The following is a 23,687-nucleotide window of genomic DNA, read 5'->3' on the forward strand; positions in this document are numbered from 1 at the left end:
GTTTGATCATGTCAGGTAACAGTAATCAAAAAAAGTAAGGAATAATGTACAACAAACCAGTTATTATCACAGAATAAACCTAGTATACAAACCATTACGCTTGTTTATTCTGAATGAAAACTAATTATTACATGCATGACCAAAATATATATAATTGGACACTGATATTGTTTTTTTATTTAAATTATTGTAATGCGATGGAAGCCAACAGCAGCAAAATAATCAAAATGGAAAGAAATTCAATTCAAATGCAAGTCTCCATACAAATATGTTCAAGCTGCTTAAGATTCTCTCAAACACAGCACTGCTTGTTTTGCTGCATATGTATGGCTAAATGCTGCAAACATTCTACCTAAGCACATCACTCTCTTGTTTTTCCCCAAAACCTTGTGATCTGCCTACAGAGGTAGAATTTTAAGGCATCATTGGAGCGCTTCCAGTAGGAAAGCTGTTCCAAAGGTAGGCTTTAAAACTTAATTATGCTGCCTTCTTTTGGCCAAATTCTCATCATGTATCATTTATTGAGAATACAATCTCATAATGCACTTCAACAAGCACAGTGAAAAAATTAATTCAAGACAGGAGACAAGAAAAAAAGTAGATTAAATGTGTATTTCATTCACTACTAAGAAGTGTAAATTAAAATTTAACCCAGTATGATGTATCATTTGAAATCAATTTTAATTCTCAGTTGCAAAGCACTATTTAGTTGTTGCATTGATTGGCATTGCCTAGAGAATTTCAAATGATTTCCAAGACTATTTGAATGCTGACTTAGAAGGTAGCTGCCTATAGGCAGTATAGTGTGGCAGCTCACAAGGTTTCAGAATAGAGCTCCTGCCTTTCATCTGCCTAGTGCCTCTTTCTCATTGTCTCTATCTCTTGTGTTTCTAATCTCGTCAAGCCTCTGGTCTTCAGCACACATCGTATCCTCCTGTGAATCACGGAGTTCAGAGAGAAAGACAGAAAGGCACTTTCCCTATTGCTTTACGTTTGGAACAACACATTCTAAATATTCCAAGGGTCTGCAGAATGCTATTGAGTGGACTTCTGCCCAACAATGAAATTCATACATAAAGCCTAGTCTCTAGCCTAGTGTTTTCTACAGATTTTTCAGCAAATCTTGGGTTGGTGAAACAATTTTCTATTCTATATTATTTCTATTCTATTCAAATTTGCTGTGTTGATGCTGCATCATTTTACAAAAACTAAATTAAATAAATAAATAAATAAAAATACCATGGTGTGTCTGGGTGAATCTCCAAAAACTTGTCAAGAACATGTCCAGATCATATTTCACCCCAAAAATTGTTTCACTTAAATGAAAATGTTTTTTTATGAAAATTAAAGTTGTGACATTATTTTCTTCCACCACCCCAGTTCTGATTAATTTAAAGCAAAAATAAAATCTAGTTCTCAATATTATTAAACTGCATTACAATTAAATTACATATAATTAATTAACTCTTGCCTCGCCAGCAATTTTTTAAAAAGCTGTCTGTTTTTGGCCATTTTCACAAAATTTTTTTATGGCCCCCAGAATATTTTGTTGTTTGAATATCTGAACATACAATAAATCAAAAGAAAGAACAGACCCTCTGCTTTTAAATAAAACTGAAAAAAAAAAAAAGTTTAATAAAAAAACATTTTGAGCAAAAAGCTGAGAAAATCACGTTTTTGTCAAAGACTGCAACTGGATCAGATTCAGAATGATGATCAAAACACATATGGAATAGATCGAGTCTTCCAAACCTCCAAAGCTTCACGTATCCCTATAGCTCGCCCTAGGTCGATATTTCTTTCAATAACGTTAGGGAGCTTTGATTTATATGCTGTTTAATGTTGATAATCACATTATTTGACATATTATTACATATGCTATCACTTGTTTCTGCATCTTCTTCACCTGTGTTTTGATCAGGAGATTCAGTACTCTTTCAGAAGATGCGTAATAGCCCCCCATCTTACAACAATAAAAACACGCAAAATCTCGTTCTTGGTGTGAAAACTCTTTCTCATAAAAGACAAGGAACTCGTCAATGGCAGGGAAAGAGTTCAACAAAAAATGCTAACACTTTACAACAAGGTTCATTAGTTAACATTTAGTTAACTACATTAGTTAACATGAACTAATAATGAACTGCAGTTATATAGCATTTATTAATCTTTGTTAATGTTAATTTCAACATTTACTAATACATTATTAAAATCTTCTTAACATTAGTTAATGCACTGTGAACTAACACGAACAAACAATGAACGACTGTATTTTCATTAACTAACATTAACGAAGATTAATAAATATGGTAACAAATGCATTGCTCATGATTTCATATTAGTTAATACATTAACGAATGTTTAACTAATGAACCTTATTGAGAATACTGGGATACTGGGTAATAACTAGGGCTGCACGATATATCGCATGAGATTGTCACGTGCATTTCTTCAGTAAAGCCGGTTCCCTGATTACCGCTAAATCGTCATCACCTGCTTTCAAATGGAGCGGCATTTAATAGACAGAGCCGTAGATCACTGACAAGCCACGCAATATCGCATTCATTATCGAAGGCGATTCATCTGCGATATGAACGCGATATTGCGTGGCTTGTAAGTGATCTACTGCTCTGTCTATTAAATGCCGCTCCATTTGAAAGCAGGTGATGGCGATTTAGCGGTAATCAGGGAACCGGCTTTACTGACGAAATGCACGTGACAATCTCATGCGATATATCGTGTAGCCTTAATAATAAGTGAATAATTTTTTAAAAAACTTATGGTAACGACAATTAAACATATTTCCCTCTCAAATTCACATGGAAAAAATGTAACATAAAAAATATAAAAGGCTTCATTATTTTCTGCAAATCTATAAAATTCCTTTGGTTTTCGGGGTGACATTTCAGGATAATGTTTAACGAACATGTTTTCTTGAGATTCGCCCATAATATTTAAATGAGGTTTCTGTGCTGCCTTTGCTGAAGCCATAGCAAGCACACTCTAAAAAATGCTGGGTTAAAAACAACCCAAGTTGGGTTGAAAATGGACAAACCCAGCGATTGGGTTGTTTTAGCCCAGCGGTTGGGTTAAATGTTTGCCCAACCTGCTGGGTAGTTTTATTTAAACCAACTATTATTTAAAAATTGCTATATGGCTAGCTTAAAATGAACCCAAAATAGTTGGGAAATTAAAAACCAGATGCAATTAGAGACAACAATAATAGATAAAAGGTGAATGTTTATTAATAAGCTTTAATATTTTATTAATATAAATTTAATAGTTTAATAGTTTATTAATATAAATTTATTAATAAGCAATTTAATAAATGTTTATTGTTTAATAATTATTAATTGAACATTAATAAATGTTCATTTCCAACATACTTTGGGTTAATTTTATTTAAGCAATACAGTCATTTTTAAAGAATTGTTGAGTTAAATAAAACTACCCAGCAGGTTGGGCAAACATTTAACCCTACCGCTGGGTTAAAACAACCCAATTGCTCAGTTAAAACAACCCAATTGCTGGGTTTGTCCATTTTCAACCCAACTTGGGTTGTTTTTAACCCAGCATTTTTTAGAGTGCAGAAGTAATGTATGTCCATTATTGGAGGGAAATCTGTGACACAACTGCAAAAAAACAGCCAAACTCACAGTAATACACACTTTCTCCAAAGTCACCTCAGTTGTTGTACAGAATCTTGTGCACAGCTAATTCATTGTATGTTCAACATCAGACTGGATGCAAATGACCAGCAACAAATTTATTCAAGAAGCTACAAGAAGTCTCCTCACCTCTTTCTGGTGATATTTAATGGCCAGCTTGAGTTTGGCCAAGTCTCGGCACTCTCGCGGGTCCAGCTCCTCGCTCTGGTCATCGCGGTGATTGAGGATGGTCTCCAGCTCACGGGAACTACGTGCCTGGTCCAGCAGGTCTTTAGCAAAGAGCTTACACTGTTGAGAAAGCTCTTCGTATTCTTGTCGAAACTCGTTCTCCACTTTACTGAGCTCCTTCAGTTCCCAGCCCAATCTGAAGGCGGTTAGGATGGGATCCTCGCTGGAGAGGGCGATGAGTGAGGGGCTGGCGAGCGCTTTATAGATGTTGAGACGGGACCGAGAGTGACGCAAGCTGTCCACTTCAGAGCTGGACACACACTCCACACAGTCACAGCGGATCTGGTGCGGCCGAGGGATGGTGACTTTGCGTTGGACCAGGAGTTTGATGATTTCATAGTTGTTTGTGTGGGCGGCAAGCATGATGGGAGTAATGTCAGGTGTGAACTCTGAAAACTGGGCGTCCATCATTAATGATGGAACCTAAGAAAGAAGGGACAAGAAGGAAAGTGTGAAAAACACAAGATTCTTGGAGCGTTTCACCTGCACAAGCTGCTGAGAGTCCATCAGTTTGGCAATCCACCAACCCACACTGCATGTAAAACTAAAGCAGCAGCATACAGATGACCAGGCAAGAGTGCAGCCAGCTCTCTAATATCCCAGTTGATTGCCAACCATAAGATTAAATGAAGAACAAATGGAGATTATAGCTAAAAGTCAGTGAAAAAGGCTGTAATTGCCAGACCTTAAAGGGATAGTTCAACAAAAAAAATGAAAATTCTGTCATCATTTACTCACCCTGAAGTTGTTCCAAACCTGTATGAATTTCTTTCTTTTGCTGACCACAAAATAAGATATTTTGAAGAATGTCAATAACCAAACAGTTGATGGTTGACGGGAAAAAAAAAAAATTCTATGGAAGTCAGTGGGGCCCATCAACTGTTTGGTTATTGACATTCCTCAAAATATCTTCTTTTGTGTTCAACAGATAAAAGTAATTCATACAACTTTTGAACAACCTGCATTTATAATGGTATTTTTATTATTATTTAAGTTTATATTCAATTAACTAAAATAACCTACAATAAAAAACTATATTTACCTTTCTAATATACTGACAACCGCTCAGGTTACACTGAAGATGCGTCTGCGTCCGTGATGCGCATAAGCGGTTTGGTGTCGATCTCTATTGGATTCTTTCTTAGGAAGACTTTGACAGTTTGACAAAGAGTGCAACTAAAATATTCGCAAATGCGACAAAAAAAAAAAAAAAAAGTGTGATAATAATTTAAAATCCAGTCTCCAAATGACGAGAAAACACTGTGTGCGGCCATTTAAAGGATTAGTTCACTTCAGAATTAAAATTTCCTGATAATTGACTCACCCCCATGTCATCCAAGATGTTTATGTCTTAAGAAATTAAGGTTTTTCAGGAAAACATTCCAGGATTTTTCTCCATATAGTGGAAAAACTCCAACTATCAAAATCGTCCAACATCGTTGGTTTACTTTTTTTTTGTAAAGGACGTTTGGCTTAGTCTTTTTGCACGTTCACTTTGTAGACACTGGATTGGTACTTCTGCCTACGTCACGCATGACCTTTCCAACAAGATTACGTAATGCGTGCTGCATCACAGAGCTAGTGCAAGATGAGTATTTGTGGTTAAAAAGTAAATACATTTTTATCTTTTTTAGAAAATGACTGATCGTTCCACTAGACAAGACCTTATTGCTCATCTGAGATCGTGTAGAGCCCTTTGAAGCTGAAGTTCACTATATGGAGAAAAATCCTGGAATGTTTTCCTCAAAAACCTTAATTTCATTTCAACTGAAGAAAGAAAGACATAAAAATCTTGGATGACATGGGGGTGAGTAAATTACCAGAAAATATTCATTCTGAACTAATCCTTCAAGCGATTTCATCCGATATCATCTAGCTGCAGGCAGCAACAATAACAGTGTGATGCGATGACTCTTATGAACTGGTTCTTTGTTTTGAGTCAATTAAAAAGATTAAAAAAAGATTAAACTCTCTCCTTGAATCCGACTCAACACAGTCAATGAAATGCTCAGAGCCATGACTGAGTTCACAATTGACTCCCTTACTGAACCACGAGACATTTTACAGTGACTCCAATTCAAAATAACTCAGGAAGTGCTCTTGGGATGTAAACATTTCGATATGCAATTAAACATATAAATTTACAACAGATTTTGTTGAAATAAAGTAATTCTAAAATATAATAATAAAAAAAAAAAAAAAATTGGTTATTGCTTGGAACAACATGAGGATCAGTAAATGGGAGAATTTTCTTTTTTTTTTTTGGTTTTAGAATTGAATAGAGAACAGAATAAAGAGAGAGGGAGTGGACCAAAGAAACAATATGCATGTTTAGCAGAAGTAGCTAAGACTGGAGTTTAAATTTGATGCATATTTTCAGAGATGAAAGAAGAAATGTTAGAAGAAACGAGAAGTGGTTAAAACAGAAAGTTTCAGAACATGATGTGAAACAGTTCAAGGCCCCACCTTCTCTGCCTTTCACTCCTCCCCTCACAAACACAAATGCTACACGAGAGACATGACAGAAAGTCTGTTTACAGGATGAGTGAACAGAAAAAACAAGTGACGATGGAGGAGAACTGCATATAAATCATGCTGTCCTTGCAGTTGTCAGAAAGATGAACCACAAGCCAGTCCTTTTTATGTCTTTCACCCTGTTTGTATCTGTTCTCCTCATCTATCACATCCGCACTCATTCAGAGGAACCTTTGTGTAATTCGTTCCCTTTTTATACTGATTATTTACCTTAGTTTAGGAGTCAAGGGCTTTACTTTCAAGAGCAGATGACTGCATGTGAACACACACTTAAAAGCATGCATGACACCATTAATCAATTTTTAAGTGCCAGTATTTGACCAAAATACTCAATCCCATCATAAAGACAGCCATATCTGCCATGAGAACATTATGGAAATATGATTTGTGGTATGGTGGTGTTACAAGCCAGCGAGTGAGTAAGTGAGGTTTGCAAACGCATTTTATTTTGAGATTTATTTTCAGTCCATTAGTATAACAGTCCTCCCCCAGAACTCCCAAGTGGCTGCAAGGGTTGCTATAGTGATAGCAATGCAAAATAGCCCATGCTCTGCGAATGGCGGGCACATGGTACACGGGCTAGATTCCAATTTAGGCCCCACGGCACTTCCCGCAACAATCTCACTTGATGTATCTGCAGCACCGGAGTTCACTTTAGAAAACCAAATAATGAAGCAAAAAGAACAAACCTTGCTACTGGCTTTATTTCCCCTAATGCTTGTTCACTCTAACATCAAAAGTATAGGAAGCCTGTGCTTCTCTTCTGAACAGTATTAGTGATGTAGCACTTCACTTCATAAAAATGTGTACGTCTAATCCAAGAGGGAGCAGCAAAGCTACCTGGAGCTGCATAAACATCATCGCTGCTCCTTTGTAAATCAGTCAAGCTGTAGAATAACAAAAGAGCTATAAAATAATTCATATGTCCACATTTTCACTCTAAAGGGGAAACTAGACTTTGAGAAAATGCAACATATAACAAATAATATTAAATTGAAATAAATAACATAAAATTAAACAAATGGACAGATATTGACTTCAAAAAGGATTACCTGAAGCATTCATAAATGGGCATATTAAGCCTCTCATCTTAATCATTTTGCATATTATTGGGCCTATACCCAGCTAACAAAAATATGTTCTAAGAGCGTTTTGCTAACATTTCCATTAAGTTACGAAAACATTATTTCTGAATGACTGTTCTCAGAATGTTGACTCCCTTATTTATTTATTAACCTTTATTTAACCAGGTGAGTCAACTGAGAACAGTTCTCATTTACAGTGACGACCTGGCCAAGAGACAGCATAAAAAGCCAGTACAATACAAAAAACATAAGAGATACAAGTAATACAGCTATGAACAGTGATATATAAAAACAAACAATAAACTAAAAACAAGTACAATGATCCTGAACTATTGACTGAACTGAATTTTTAAAGGAAGAAAGCGATATAAATGAGCTAAGCTTTAGAGTCTGCTGCCGATGATTGCAAATATACAGCAGAAAACTGAAAAGAGCAAGGACCAATGGAGGTACGGACTTTAAGTATGCAGAGAGTAAAGAAACTGCTAGAGTGCAGATTATGACTTGTATTATAAGCAGTTAAAAGGGACTGTAAATATAATGGAGTTTTAACATTAAGAGTTTTGTAAATAAACAGAAGCTAATGGATTTGTCTACGCGAATGGAGAGAGACCAATTCAGTAAAGAATACAGATGGCAATGAGGCTCCAGTCACAAAGCGGATTGCAGCATGGTAAATAACATCCAATTTATGAAGGAAAGTTTTTGAAGCAGACCTGTAAACTATATCACCATAATCCAAAATCGGAGATTTAACTTTGCCGAGCAGTACGTTTATGTGTTGCTGTCAAACCAGATACAAAGGTATTTGTAGCAATCAACATAATCGATTTCAGAACCATCCAATGAAAGAATTTTAGGCAGATGTTCAACATTTGGTAAATTTCTATTAAAAACCATACATTTTGTTTTATTTGTATTTAAAACTAGATGAAGACTAGAGAAAGCATGTTGGATGCGAGTAAAACTGGCCTGCAGTAAAGACTAGGATGAATTAAATGTATAAATAATAGTGTCATCAGCGCATAAATGTACATGAGAATCGCCTGCAGCAAAAGTGATATCGTTAACATAAATATTAAAAAGTATAGGTCCCAGTATGCTTCCTTGTGGGACTCCTTTAAATAGAGGCGGGAACTCTTGAACCTTACCGAATCTGAATGATGTGTAAATAGCTAGTTTTGATAACATTATGAAAGACCACATTGTCACAGTGGCTGTTGTAAAGAAGCACACAAAAAAGGAGTAGAGAAACAAAATAGTATTTAATATTAAATCTTCAGGGAACACACAGGAGACTGCAGGAGAAATGAACAAAAAATCATGCTAGCATTGAAAATACGGAAAAATGAAATCGGTCGCACTTTATATTAAGTGGCCTTAACTACTATGTACTTATATCAAAAAATAAGTACAATGTACTTATTGGGTTCATATTGAATTGCAAAACACATTTGCTGCTATTGAGGTGGATATGGGTATAGTTAGGGACAGGTTTGATGGTATGGGTAGGTTTAAGGGTAGGGTTAGGTGTAAGGGATGGGTCAACAGTGTAATTATAAATGTAATTACAGAAATTAATTACAGATGTAATTACATGCAGGTGTTTTTAAAATATAAGTACAATGTAAAAACATGTATGTACACAATAAGTGCATTGTATCAAATGATTAATTTAAATGTAAGTACATAGTAGTTAAGGCCACTTAATATAAAGTGGGTCCAAGAAATCTCCGGGCTTAAATACCTGAGGAACTAAAAACGTAAAAACACGTTATGAAGTGCTGCTCAAGAGCTCAAGAGCATGCCAAACCAACAAGTATATATAATATAATATAAATATAACCTTAACCGTAAAGCCATAGTGGCCAATCAGAAGCCTGGAAAAAAGGTTATTACCGGTTCCAGTTCTGACGTCACAAGCTAAAATCTCTGGTTTCGTCGGCCTAAAAACTGTAATTTATTTACACGACAATGGTATTTTAGGGACCTGACAATGCAAACTTCTGAAAACGACACCCTTATCGTCTCTGTGTAAACTGCAAAAATGCAAAGCTGTGAAAATAGTGAAAGCATGCACATATGTATTAGTCTATAGGCATGCGTGTTTGGCGTGAGTGCTCGGTAAAAGAATGTGCGCATACGTGTAATCTTTCTTTACAAAGTGACATCGCCAACTAAAGCCTGGCATGCATAATTTTACGTTTTTAGTCATTTTTGCTTATCCGTGTGAATGGGAATCTTTTTAAGAATGTCATCATCTGTACAAAGAAAAAAACTTTTCCATTTTTAGTACATTGTTGTCGTGTAAACGTACCCTAAAACGGAACATAACAGAGCATACACGTTACACACTCTATCAGCGTTCGTTCATAACATTCCCTGTTAGCTGGGTATTAGGGCTGGGCGATATATATCGCATGCGATTGTCACGCGCATTTCATCAGTAAAGCCGGTTTCCTGATTACCGGAAATCGCCATCACCTGCTTTCAAATGGAGCGGCATTTAATAGACAGAGCCAAGCTACAAGCTTGACAAGCTTGTAGCTGACAAGCTACGCAATATCGCGTTCATTATCGAAGGCGATTCATCTGCGATAATGAACGCGATATTGCGTAGCTTGTCATTTGAAAGCAGGTGATGGTGATTTTGCGGTAATCAGGAAACCGGCTTTACTGACGAAATGCACATGACAATCGCATGCGATATATATCGCCCAGCCCTACTGGATATGCAGTTCATACTAATATTATTATGTTTAATTTTCATTTTTTTGTTTGTTTGTTTGTTTACTTATGCATACTTATGTATAATAAAAAAACATTTTACAATTGTTTACATGTACAATGTGAATCACTTTTTCAACCTGTTTACCACATGTGTGGCATGTACCACGTACAGTGATTCTGAATACTCCCTAAATGTGTATAAACAAATGGAAAATGTGTTTAGAGTAAATATTACTGTTCACATTAAATTATACACTAGCAAGCAAGCTGGCAGTGCCAAAATTTGAAAGACCCTATAAAATGAATTGACAAGCTCAGTTTTCTTTGCTGTGTGACATATTGAAGAGTTCATCCCAATAAATTTCAGTTTAATGGGATAGTTTGAAATTATGTATTAGGTTGACATCATGATGAAAAAAAACAAAAAAACAGGATATTCCATTAAACATTAAACAAATCCTGCTGGCTCAATTTACATAATTAAAATAAGCTAATGCAATACAGTTCTTGAACAAGCTGTCACAATTTATTTTTACAGCATGCAGTGTGTTTAAATTTGTAAAACAGAAGTTTACTCAATCCATTAATCCTCGGCATGAATATTTTCCTCGGCATGAATATTTTTCATTGGCAGTATGCATTACTGACACTGCATTACTGAAACAGGACTGATGATTTCCAGTTTCTAGCATGCTTTGCACAAGACTGGCTGGGGAGAGTAAATGTTGAAATGAACTCTTAGGGCCTGTTTACACCTGGTCACTTTATACTTTTCTCTGATAGGACAGATATCCAATCATGAAAAGACCAACTGTAAATGCCCTCCAAAACACATTCGAGACTTTTTTTTACATCCGATCACTCAAGCCATTTCACTCAAGCGGTGTTCTGAGACGCATTCCAGATGAAACTGGACAAGTGTAAATGCCTATGGTTTTTGAAGCCACATATGTAAATTGTACTCCTCCCAAAATGGTAAATAAATAAACGTGTGAGAGAGTGTTACAGGCTATGACAGCACTACTGCAACATGCATCGCCACAGATATAGCCTGCCGGAGATGACTGGCTGAGTATCTCTTCAGCAAGCTGATCCACAAACTGCTGCAAATAAAACTGAGAGTTCAGCGTCACATCCTGAAGCACAATCTTCTTCATTAAACATAGAGAGACTAAATGATCTTACCAGTGCTAACGCCGCTCTCTCTTATTCTCTTATTACGGTCTTTGATCTTGAAATTAGCTGACGATAAATAAATTGCAGCTCATATCCATTGCTTTTCATTGATGTGAACTCTGTTAAATTTGCTGTTAAATATAGTGCCTGAATTGAAGATCAGATTTATATTCATTTTGTGGAGACACATTTATGTAGCCAAGTGTAAATGGAAGAGTTTTAACAAAACGGATACCTATCCGATCAGTAAAAATGCATTAAGTGACCCTTATTTAATGTTTGTGTGTGTGTGTGTGTGTTGGTGTTTTAGAGGGTACCCTTGTGGTGAAAAATGGAGCTTGAGTTGAGCACCTTGTCCACCTAAAAAGGTTACTATGTAAGATACGACTTGATAGAGAGCCCCTGAGTTAAGCTATGTCTATAGAGTGAGAAATTCTAGATAAAACCATGAAAATCAAGCACTAAATTTTCTATCTATATATATATATATATATATATATATATATTATATATATATATATATATATATATATATATATACTTAATTATATAAAAAATGAAGTGCAAAGATTTCTCAATGGAATTGCAGTATATGAAAAAAACATTGTAAAAATCATTTAGTGAGTTTCTGCAGATTCTGCATTTCCTGTGCTTGTCAGCCATTCACCTGGAAATGAGAGTGATTATGTGCATAATTTATTCTACTCCTTAAAAAGGGGCATTCATAACCTCAAGCACTGATAAATTCATAGTGATAGCTTTTGTGTGCAGTGGCTTCCTTCTGACACAGTGCTGTACAAATCGAACCCTGGTTCACAGTGAAAACCGCTGTCACATGCCCTTTGTCAGTATATGCTAGCACTAGCAGAAATCGCTTGAAGTTACATTCCCCTTCATCCACCACTGGCTACGAAATCAAGCACGCCACAAAACATGAACTGTGACTGTACAGGAACGTAAGCATTTCAGGTTAATCTTTTCCTTGAATGAGGGGAAAGATTAGAGGATAACAAAATGCAATCCAATAAAGATTTGTTGAGCTATGTGAGGTGAAAATCAAATCTGAAAGATAAATCTCTGCCATCTCATCTTTTCTATTAGCTTTGGAACACCCACTCATCCGAACACATAGAGTACAACCTCAAATATGAACAGTTCCCACCTGCATACACACTGTTCAATAACATAGACACTCACTCAATACACACAAACAGAGATTAGGCATTGCATAAGTAGGAGGAAAATGACAAAATGCATATGAAAACTCTATATTTATGTATATTGTGTCGTAACCAGGTACATGGGAATGAAGAACGAAGAACTGGTTCTTATTCAGAATAAGTCCATTGTCCACAGCAATGTTTGAAGGACACCCCAATCCACCCACATAAAATATTTTGAGCTTGGCATTCTTCTTTTTAATGAATGGGTCAATCTCAAACTCGTGATTTATATGATTACATTGTTTAAGCAACTTTCAGGACCAGCCTGAGACTTACTCACGTAACTGCACTGAATCTTAATTATTTGTGCGAGTGGCTGATATTGAATCATTAAATTCCTTTTGTCCTTACCAGCTATAATAAGCATTTTTTGGGCCACTTGTTTTCAATTTATTTTCCATTGCACTAGCTAGCCCGGCTCAAGCTGAAATCTCATTGGTACTTAATTCTGCTCCACATAGTATTTTCTTATTGGCTGTGACACAATGCGGAGGGACAAATTAAGTCGTTGCAAGAAAATTGTTGCATTGCACCTGGTTAGTATACAGCGTAAACCAGCTGGAAAGATTACCATGGCTGGTCACCAGCATATGTTGTGCTGATATCCCCATCAGGTTGCTTAAAGCCTACTGTAACATATTTGATAAATGACTTTCTAAGGCCTCTAAATTACATGAGCAAGTCTTTGCAGTTCTCCCCCAACCCAAACAATTAAAACTACAGAGCTAAGCATTTAAATGTCATCTTACAAAGACATTTTATTGGGAGTTATAGATTGACGACTGATATTTATATGCATTTTATGTAAGTTTTTTGCTATACTTTTTTAAAAATCTCATTGATTTACATCACAAGCTATCAGAATTTAACTTAATTTTTGGCCATATAAATAACAACATCTGCAGCAAATTGTATATTTTGGCTCAGTTTATGCCTCTGAATAAAACTGAGGTCTTTTTTCATCCTTGAGTATGAGCTCCATATTCTTATTATATTATACTAAAATGGGCCTGATGTATCAAATATGATTCAAAAACAAAACACATAAACAAATCGCTTTTGTCTAATTTTTGTCAAAATTTCTTTGTTCAATAACCTGTTCAATAAAAATATTCTAACAAATATGTCAGGCTTTAAAGGGATAACTAACCTATCCAGCATTGTCAGAATGAGTCTAGTCTAGAAACTATACAGCATAAACCAACCTAGAAATTAATGCTATAGTTAATGCTTTTCAGCAGTGAAAATGCATATAAAATCCCAAATGCAAACAGACCTGTTTCTCTCCACTGGGTTTCCTGTGGGACAGCAGTAACTCCACGGCTCCTACCACTTCTTTGCGGATGGCGTAGAGCAGAGCGTCTCCGGTGTTCACTCCGTGATCCAGAAGTAGCTCCATCACCTCAAGGTTCTCATTTTCAATAGCAATTAGCAGCGCGCTGCGGCCTAGTGGATCCACACAGTTCACATCAATGTTGTAATAGACCTCTGCCTCACGTAGTGCATGTTGAACCCCTGCATAGTCACCCTTTTCCACGGCCAAAAGGAATGAACGCTCCTCTAGAGAGAGCTCTACCTCTGCCCGGACGATCTGTAGAGGGATTCGGTCCCGGTACGGAGAGTAGCTGCTCTTTTTGTAGTATAGATGTGACAAGGGATTCATGATGGATGCTGCTAGAAGAAGAAAAAAAGAGATAGAGAAGCTGTAATCATTTCAAGGGGTCCTTGATTATGATTTCACTTTTTTAACTTTAGTTAGTGTGTAATGTTGCTGTTTGAGCATTAACAACATCTGCAAAGTTACAACGCTCAAAGTTCAATGCAAAGGGAGATATTTTCTTTTACAGAAATCACTTTAAGGACTACAACAAATGGCTGGTAAGGACTACAAGGAGCTTCTTCCCAGATTGGTGACATCACAAAACCCCAAAATTTACATTAAGACTGTCCCCAGGAACACATAACAAAGGGGATGAGGCCATGTTGGGCTGTCTCTACATCAGCATCTGACTCCGGTTTGAACAATTTAAGGCTGAACACTGTTACTGAAAATCATCATTTTGGCTGCGTGAGATACTCCAGCTTTGTTGTTGTTGAGCAACCAAAGCGCAAGCTGTTAAAGTGTGTTTTTGCTCACACCCAACAGGGGCATATTTGACAAGCTATAATAAATGATCTGTGGGTTCATTTAAAGCTGAAACTTCACAGACACATTCTGGGGACACCAGAGACTTATATTACATCTTGTGAAAAGGGGCATTATAGGTCCCCTTTAATATGCACTAACAAACAGGAAATAGGCACTTGATGAGTCAGCATAATTGCTGTCGGCATGTGGAAATAGTCTACATTTATAAATGATATACCTTTTCATTCCACAGAAACAATTTCTATGATCTTGAAATGCATTAAGATATGCTCTTTGAAGTTTAACCAGAGTAAAATTCAATAAGAGATACTTGTAGATGGATGTGAGAAATTAATAGGTGAACTGATGCATCAAGTTTCCGGGAGTGATTGATGCCTTAAGTAATTTTTCTTAATGGCCACAACATGATCACAAGCAACAGCTATCTCTGTTATTGTGTTCAGTCATCATACTGTGGTGTCAGTAATACTGCTATGCCACAACTGAATTTCTCTTTGCTACGCTTTTTGTGAAATAGTAACCACACACATGTATACCTCAGGATTCTATCAAAAGAAGTAGAGCAAATACAAGTGTGTTGAAACATGATGGTGTTAAATGATTGCACTCTTTTGTCACTTTTGCTTTAGAGGAAGTCATTTAGAAAAGGTGAAGAGTTGATATTTCATTAGAGAGCTGAGTGCAGTGATAAATGAGTGCATTCCTTATTTTACTGATATTTACATTTAATCTAAAATTATTGATGTACACATTGTAGACTGCAACTGTTAAGATCCGTTTTGTTTGTCCATGCTGCTCTTTCATTTTCCGAAATATCTGCATTGGTTTCTATGGCAATGGCGTTGCATTGGTAGACATATACACCAAAATCAACAACGATACCATACAGATGTTGTCTTATTTACAACATGAAGTTGTGGACAAGTGCGTCTTCTGAGGCAGCAGCAGAAACATAGGAGGCTGTTATGTGTGGCTTTATTCCGTGCTTTCATCTCTGCCGTTTTTTAAAACATGTCTCCGTTATATTGTAATTGTCTGCTCGACCGGCAATTTGCAACAACAAAACCTTGTTTCTGCAGCGACTTTTAGTATGTTTCCTATAACAACGTCTGACATTTACGTTTTACGTGGCGTGAGAAAGTCACATAAACCATGCAAAATCCAATCAGAGCAGTCAGACTGAAATGGATTGCTAGAAATGCAATTTGAATAGGATTTCAAAATTTTTATTTCATGTGATTTTTGCCCGTTCACACTTGCTAAATCTGATCATATTTCAATCGGATATGCACAAAAATCGGATTTGGACTGACAGTCTGAGCGTAGCCACGGTGGTTGCAGCAAAGATGAGTTTGAGCAGGATCTAGTAAAACTTTAATAAACAATAACTCAAATTATAACAATAATAACACAATAAACTCAAATAAAACAAACACTCAAGAGAGAGATCAACACGCAGGAACAGAACAGCCACTTAAAACTGATGTAAAAAGGACAAGGAATGAAATTAAACAATGAGTATATATACAGAGACTAAATAGGTGAGTTAACAAGGAGCAGGTGGAGAAAATGGAAACCAATAACTAGGTCATACACTAGGAAACTAGGGCTGCATCCGAAATTGCATACTTCCCTACTATATATATATATACCAGGCGAAAAACAGTATGTGACAAAGTAAGTATGCCCGAATTCACAAAAATCATAAAAGAGTAGACAAAAAGTACCCGGATGACCTACTACTTCTGGCGAGATCCTAAAGTGTGCATACGATGGACACTTTACTATCCCATAAGGCCACGGGAGAGGATTTGTGAATGGCAGTGAAGCAACATAACTGACGCTGGTGGGTCACATGATAATGACAACATGGCGAATGTAGTACATCCAGAATACATTCATACTACACACATTCATACTATTTAGAACATACTTTTTTTGCAGTTGTGGAGTAATTACTTTTTCAAAATAAGTACATTCTCAAGAGAGTATGCGATTTTGGATGCAGGAAGACAGGAAATAAACACAAAAACTAAACCTAATTGTGCCTTTCTAATGTAATTCGTGTGGGTGTAGTTTGCAAAACTTGGCTGTTGGCTCCACAGTTCTTTATGGTTAGTTATGCCAAATCTTTCCCATGGTATTCCTGAAATCTTCACATGGAACTAGATTTACATTTTAGCTAGGCAATTCTCTACATACAGTACAGGTGAGCAATACTAAATATTAAACATTTATTGCAGTTGACCCGTTTGCCTGCTAGGCTGCTAATATGGTAATACACTTATAAAAGCATTTCTCATTCATTTATACACACTGAAGGTAGAAATTATTGTTTGTGGTAATCGACAGCATTTTTACATACGGCCCATTAACTCAACCCAAATTATGCCTTTAAAGGGTTAGATCACCGAAAAATTAAAATTGTGTCATTAATTACTCACCCTCATGTCGTTCCACAACTGTAAGACCTTCGTTAATCTTCAGAATACAAATTAAGATATTTTAGTTGAAATCCGATGGCTCCGTGAGGCCTCCATAGGGAGCAATGACACTTCCTCTCTCAAGATCCATAAAGGTACTAAAAACATATTTAAATCAGTTCATGTGAGTACAGTGGTTCAATATTAATATTATAAAGTGACGAGAATATTTTTGGTGCGCCAAAAAAAACGAAATAAAGACTTATTTAGTGATGGTCTATTTCAAAACACTGCTTCTTCGGAGCATAAATGAATCAGTGTATCGGATCATGATTCAGATCACGTGACAAACTGCCAACGGCTGAAATCACGTGACTTTGCTGCTCCGAACTGCGGATTCAACACACTGATTAATTTATGATGCGATGCTTCATGAAGCAGTGTTTTGAAATCGGCCATCACTAAATAAGTAGTTATTTTGTTTTTTTGGTGCACCAAAAATATTCTCATCGCTTTATAATATTAATATTGAACCACTGTACTCACATGAACCGATTTAAACATGTTTTTAGTACCTTTATGGATCTTGAGAGAGGAAGTGTCATTGCTCCCTATGGAGGCCTCACGGAGCTATCGGATTTCAACTAAAATATCTTAATTTGTGTTCTGAAGATTAATGAAGGTCTTACGGGGGTGGAACGGCATGAGGGTAAGTAATTAATGACAGAATTTTCATTTTTGGGTGAACTAACCCTTTAAGGAAACCTCACATAAGTGGCCGTTTTGTTTGGTCAGGACACGCGACTCATATTTCTTTGTTTTGTTTTGTTTTTTTCTCTCAGTTTAGTGTTATTGGTAAGCATCAAACCAGTGGAATTCAAAATTTTCCAGTTTACCAGCAGTTCATCTCAACTCATTCCAAAGTGTACCGATCAGCAAGCAAAAAATATCCTTCTAATTTCAGAATAAATGGGAAGACATGAGTAATTACTGTGATTGACTCTGCGATGATGTTGTGTCTTGCTTTGATCTTCTTCTCTGAAGAAGATGAACAGACACACCAGGTGGCGTCTTCCATATGGTCTCGCTTCAGCTGACACCACATATGCACACACACTTATCAGAACACACACACTTATCACCACACTCAGACTCATTAGCACCCAATTCACACTTTGCGTTGAATTTTATATTATGGGGTCTAACAGATGCAGATCCCCTAATCCACTAATAACATAGATGTCATGTTATCTATAATGTCTGGTTTTTTTGTTTTTTTGTTTTTACAGGGGATCTACAGTAATACCTTATGACTTAATCTAACAGCATTCTTTTAGCTCATCATGTTTTTAATGTTTATATATCAGTGGATTTTCTGTAACAAATGCATTTGCACTTAAAGACAACATGAAATAGAATTATGTGAAGAATTATTTATCCATGCATATGTTTTTTATTTATGTATTTATTTATTTAATTATTTTTGAGTTTGTATTTTTAAATCACAATATCATAACTCCTTCTCCAATCATTTAGTCTGCTTATACCCCGCCCCCTTCTTAATGTCGACCTCAGACTTGCATTCAGATTTGCGGGCATCCAATCAACCATCGATGGATTGCCCTACTTTTTCTTTAATGATAATCACTCAGATGTACGTCACAATATGGAAGAAAAGATCTGTATCTACTTCCATTACATCGCAACTTTAAATTTTTATAGAAAGAAAGCCTGTGGTATCCAAAAATAATTTTCCCAAATAACACGATGCAACTTTATCACTCAATCCGAGTTCTTTTTCTCAACCTCTCTAAATATCCACACCATGTTAATCCGATGCTGGTGAACACATCAGTGCACTTGCCCCCACTGCAGCTGGTACACCCACACAGCTTTCTGCTCCTTAATGCTAATTTTTAGATACTGGATAGGAACATGGTACAGGCGAACCGTTCCAGGATCAGTGCTGTTTTCAAAATGGATTCTGGTTGCTTTAGTCAAAGACAAAACCATTGTGTTAGAATGCTGCCAGTTATTTTGTCTGAAAAAAACAAAGATTGTAAGAACTAAGAAGTGAGTTTTATATACACTTTTCTGTATACAGAATTCCCACATGGAATCTGCTCCTGCAGAACAAAGATGAAATCTCTGCTGATTTCTGTACTATTGAGACGTTTTGTCATTCACAAAGTTCTACACGTACCCTGCGTATTTGTATGTATATATACATATATATTAGGGCTGTCGATTTAATGCTTAAAAAGATTAATTAGTTACGGTTAAAAATAAAGTGTTAATTATAATGCATAATTTTATTTATTTATTTTTTTAAATTACATATTTCCATATTAATTTAAAAAAATAAAGGTATAGTTCACACAGAAATGAAAATTCAGTCATCATTTACTCAGCCTCATGGTCCAAAAGTTCATGTGTAAAAATGTTGTTGAATCAAATAAAAGAAGCTACTTTTTGTAATGTCTCTGTGATGCTTTACACAATAATATATTAATCACCACATCATGTAATTAATAGATTAAAAATGTTAATCACTTGACAGCCCTAGTGTGTGAATATATTATATATATATATATATATATATATATATATATATATATATATATATATATATATATATATATATACACACACAAAAAGTATGACAAAAAAAAAAAATAAATAACAGCTTTATTCAACAATATCTAGTGAAGGGCGATTTCAAAACACTGCTTCATGAAGCTTTACGAATCTTGTGTTTCGAATCAGGGATTCGGAGAGCCAAAGTCACGTGATTTCAGTAAACAAGGCTTCGCTAATTTGTTGTTTTCGAAATTTCAATGGTTCACCATTGGGGGACGTAACTTTGGCAATTTGATACACGCTCTGAACCACTGATTCGAAACAAAAGATTCATAAAGCTTTGAAGCTTCATGAAGCAATGTTTTGAAATTATCCAACTAGATATTGTTAAAAAGTCGTTATTTTGGGGTTTTTTTGGCAGACAAAAAGTATTCTCGTCACTTCATAACAATAAGATTGAACCACTGTAGTCACATGAACTGTTTTAAATATGTTTTAGTAGCTTTCTGGGCATTTAAAGTGTTAATTGTCTTGCTGACAATGCAATCCATCGGATTTTATCAAAAATATCTTAATTTGTGTTCTGAAGATGAACGAAGGTCTTACAGGTGTGGAACGACATGAGGGTGCGTAATAAATGACAGAATTTTCATTTTTGGGTGAACTAACCCTTTAAGTTTTAACCCCATGGAGATTTTAGTATGTAATAGGTTAATTGCAGTTAAAAAAGTTATGTGAACTCAATAACATTATATAAAGCTGAACTTGCAGCAGTAGTTCCAACCATGCTTTTGCATCATACTGTATAAGGAAAATAAATGTTGAAAAGATATATGTTTAAATGTTGTAATTTTTTTTGCACAGATTATTATAGGGAGAGATGTGTTAGTGTTTAATGTTCTGGTGTTGGGATTTATAGGAGTTTCTGTTATGTTGCAAAATTATACTATTAAAGTTATACTAACTTAATCTTTGAGTTTGTTAACTTTAAAAAAAAATTTGATGTAGCTGATCACCTCGAATTTTTTGAGTTATGAATGTCTTGAGTACGACCAGTAAGGATGGGGCTTGGTTCTATCAATCGGATGTTGATTGGATTTTGAGATGTGGGTGTTGCACTCAAAATGAATGCGAGCTTGCTGTCGATTAAGGAGTGTTTAAGCAGAATAAATGATTGGAGAAGTTCACTATATGTCACTAGAAAGTCACTTCTGTCAATTTGACTATAAACATTATAAGGTCAAATTTTAATAAATAAATGAATAAATAAAATCAGACAATAAAATCTACATCATGCATTTACAAAATACTATAGGGGGAATTTTCAGCATTTCGCAATTCTTACTTCATCCTTTCTTCTTACTTCATTCCATGTGGTTGCTGTATATTGATTTCTAACAATCGATGACCCTTCCTCTTAAACCTTACCCTGGTTCTAACCCTGAAAAGAAGAGGGAAGGCATGCTTTGGACAGCCTCAGTGACTCCACTACAATGCACCACTCTGACCGAGCAATTATCTCTGCAGTCTAATCGCAGATGGCTTAATTGTGTAATTAATCTGTGGTTCTCAGTCCTCTAAGGACTGCTTATCTCTGCAGAATATCATTAGAGTATAAGCTGGGCCAAACATTAGCTGATAAATTAGACGTAAACTAAGTGTGCAAGAAAATCCCCAGTGATCCATCTGAAGTGGACAAAGCTTCTGTGGTTGGAATGAGAGCCATTCCAGAATGCCTTAACTCAATGATACTTATTTCCATAGCATCTAACAAAATCATTGATTTATTTACTGCACCAGCATGTGAAATATTTTAGAATAGTAGGTCACTTAATGAATTCGTCACAATCTTTTATACAAAGTTAATTTTGGTTTGTGTAAAATGTGGATCCTCAGGTTTTGCACTTGCAAAGTCCATAACTTGGGCACATGCAAGTGCCAAACAGTAAGATATTCTGAAATTTATATAATTTTTTTTTCAAATCAACGTTTAATTGAATTTTTTTTGTGTGCTGATAATACAAAAAATGCTAAACAGCAACATTTTCACTAGTAGTCTCAAGCTTTTTGATCTCTACTGTAACATCGTCTTGCTGAAATTGCTTTTTATTTTTTCCAGTTTTTAACCGCAGTAAAAAAAAAAAAATACAAGAGTCACAAAAGAAACAAACTGTGCTCTGAGGGGAAATAACTTTAACTTGTACGATCAATGAAAAGCCGCTGACGAGGTCCGAATGGGCACACTGATTAAATCAATACATCGATGAGTATTTTCCAGATTGGATCAGACAGAATCTCTCAGGAGAAACCTCAGGAGAATCAAACACAGACGCTTATAAGAATTTATTTGGGCTTGTCTGGTCCTTTGAGATGAGTAAACTAAATTAAAAATGGCCCTTACACAGCACAGTTGTGTCTTAAGGACAGTTTCCTTGAATTATGGGAAGCAGGGAGATTAGCGCATACAGCTCAACTCGTAACTAAAGGAACAAGCTGGCATGGAAGGCATGCAACTGGGAAGACATTTACGGGTATTAGAGGCATCAGAAATTTAAGCACAGCTACAAAACAACAGCCGATTGCGAAGGATGCCACGTTTACGCCACTGTAATCCAATTAAACTCTTTGCTGTGATGTGTGAGAGAGAGACAGTCTAAACCCGTCTGCAAAGACAAACAAGACATTGAAAAAACTGAAAAAAATTAAAGGACTCATTCACCTCTATCTATCTATCTATCTATCTATCTATCTATCTATCTATCTATCTATCTATCTATCTATCTATCTATCTATCTATCTATCTATCTATCTATCTATCTATCTATCTATCTACACTGTTAGACATTTTAAAGGGTTTTTACAGTAACTTGGCAACACTGTTGAGATTTAAGATTTACAGTACTATGACCGTATTTCAGTTTTACAGTAACTTCATGTACTGTAATTATGTAATACAGTGCAATTACTGTAAAAAAACAGTTTATCAGTATACTACTGTAATATATTAATTTGTTCTAAATATAAAGTAGATTTTATATTTTTTATATAGAATTCTATCTATCTATCTATCTATCTATCTATCTATCTATCTATCTATCTATCTATCTATCTATCTATCTATCTATCTATCTATCTATCTATCTATCTATCTATCACCAAGCAATGGTTCAGAAAAGCCTAGCAACAACAACCTAGTACATAAGGCCTGAATGAACATTATTCTTCAATTTGAAACTGTTTGTCAACAACACTAGAGTTTCTCTTGACAAACTTTCCTTTTCTATCTTCCGTTGTTTTTTTGCTGTAGCAATTTATCATCCTGGTCAATTTGTCTTGCCCTACAGTTAACATTTAGAGGAAACCTCTGTCATTTTGCCATTACCCATTCGATAAACCCTAACAAACACTGACAGGCAGATGTATAATGAAAATTTAACATTCGTCTGAGAGGAAGGAAAATGCTTCCTCCTGTCAGATTCTCTAATAATACAAAGCGACTACTCGCCTCACCATTATCTTTTCCTTTTAGCTAACCCAGCCATGTGTTCCACCCTCATGTCAGAAAGCCATGAGCAAACCCATGAGGGTGTTTGGGAAGCCTTTAAATTTTTATGTAGAGATAAGCTCTGCAATCTCTCGTGATCCAAAACAAACTCACGAAAGACAAGCACGGAAATATCTCTGCCTTGTCTGGTGTAAAGCATGCAAAGACTGCTAGGACTATGCCTGCTCTTCCCAGCATGTTTCACATATAAACATGAAAAGCCCAGATCTGCTTCTCAAAATGATTATCTGACAGGCAGGAAAGGTACAAATGTATTTTTTTGTAAACTAGCTTTGTATTACAAAATCAAATATTATTTTCTAGCTACTTTCCTGGTAGATATAGTTGC

The 23,687-nt window shown here is 35.7% G+C and overlaps 1 protein-coding gene across 2 annotated transcripts in view; it reads right to left on the reverse strand.

Moving 5' to 3' along the window:
* Positions 1-23,687, reverse strand: part of trpc5a (transient receptor potential cation channel, subfamily C, member 5a) — a 91,906-nt gene that overhangs the window by 58,042 nt on the left and 10,177 nt on the right. The window contains exons 2-3 of one of the 2 annotated variants that reach the window (XM_067402955.1): positions 13,919-14,313; positions 3,795-4,316 (exon numbers count right to left, since the gene is read on the reverse strand). In XM_067402955.1, the coding sequence (XP_067259056.1) occupies positions 3,795-4,316; positions 13,919-14,305 (909 nt within the window). In that variant the 5' untranslated portion in view covers positions 14,306-14,313. Of the gene's footprint in view, positions 1-3,794; positions 4,317-13,918; positions 14,317-23,687 lie in introns of both variants that reach the window. The other variant, XM_067402954.1, reaches the window with a different exon arrangement.

This window comes from Chanodichthys erythropterus, chromosome 12 (genome assembly GCF_024489055.1).
Source record: "Chanodichthys erythropterus isolate Z2021 chromosome 12, ASM2448905v1, whole genome shotgun sequence".
NCBI classification, from domain to species: Eukaryota; Metazoa; Chordata; class Actinopteri; order Cypriniformes; family Xenocyprididae; genus Chanodichthys; species Chanodichthys erythropterus.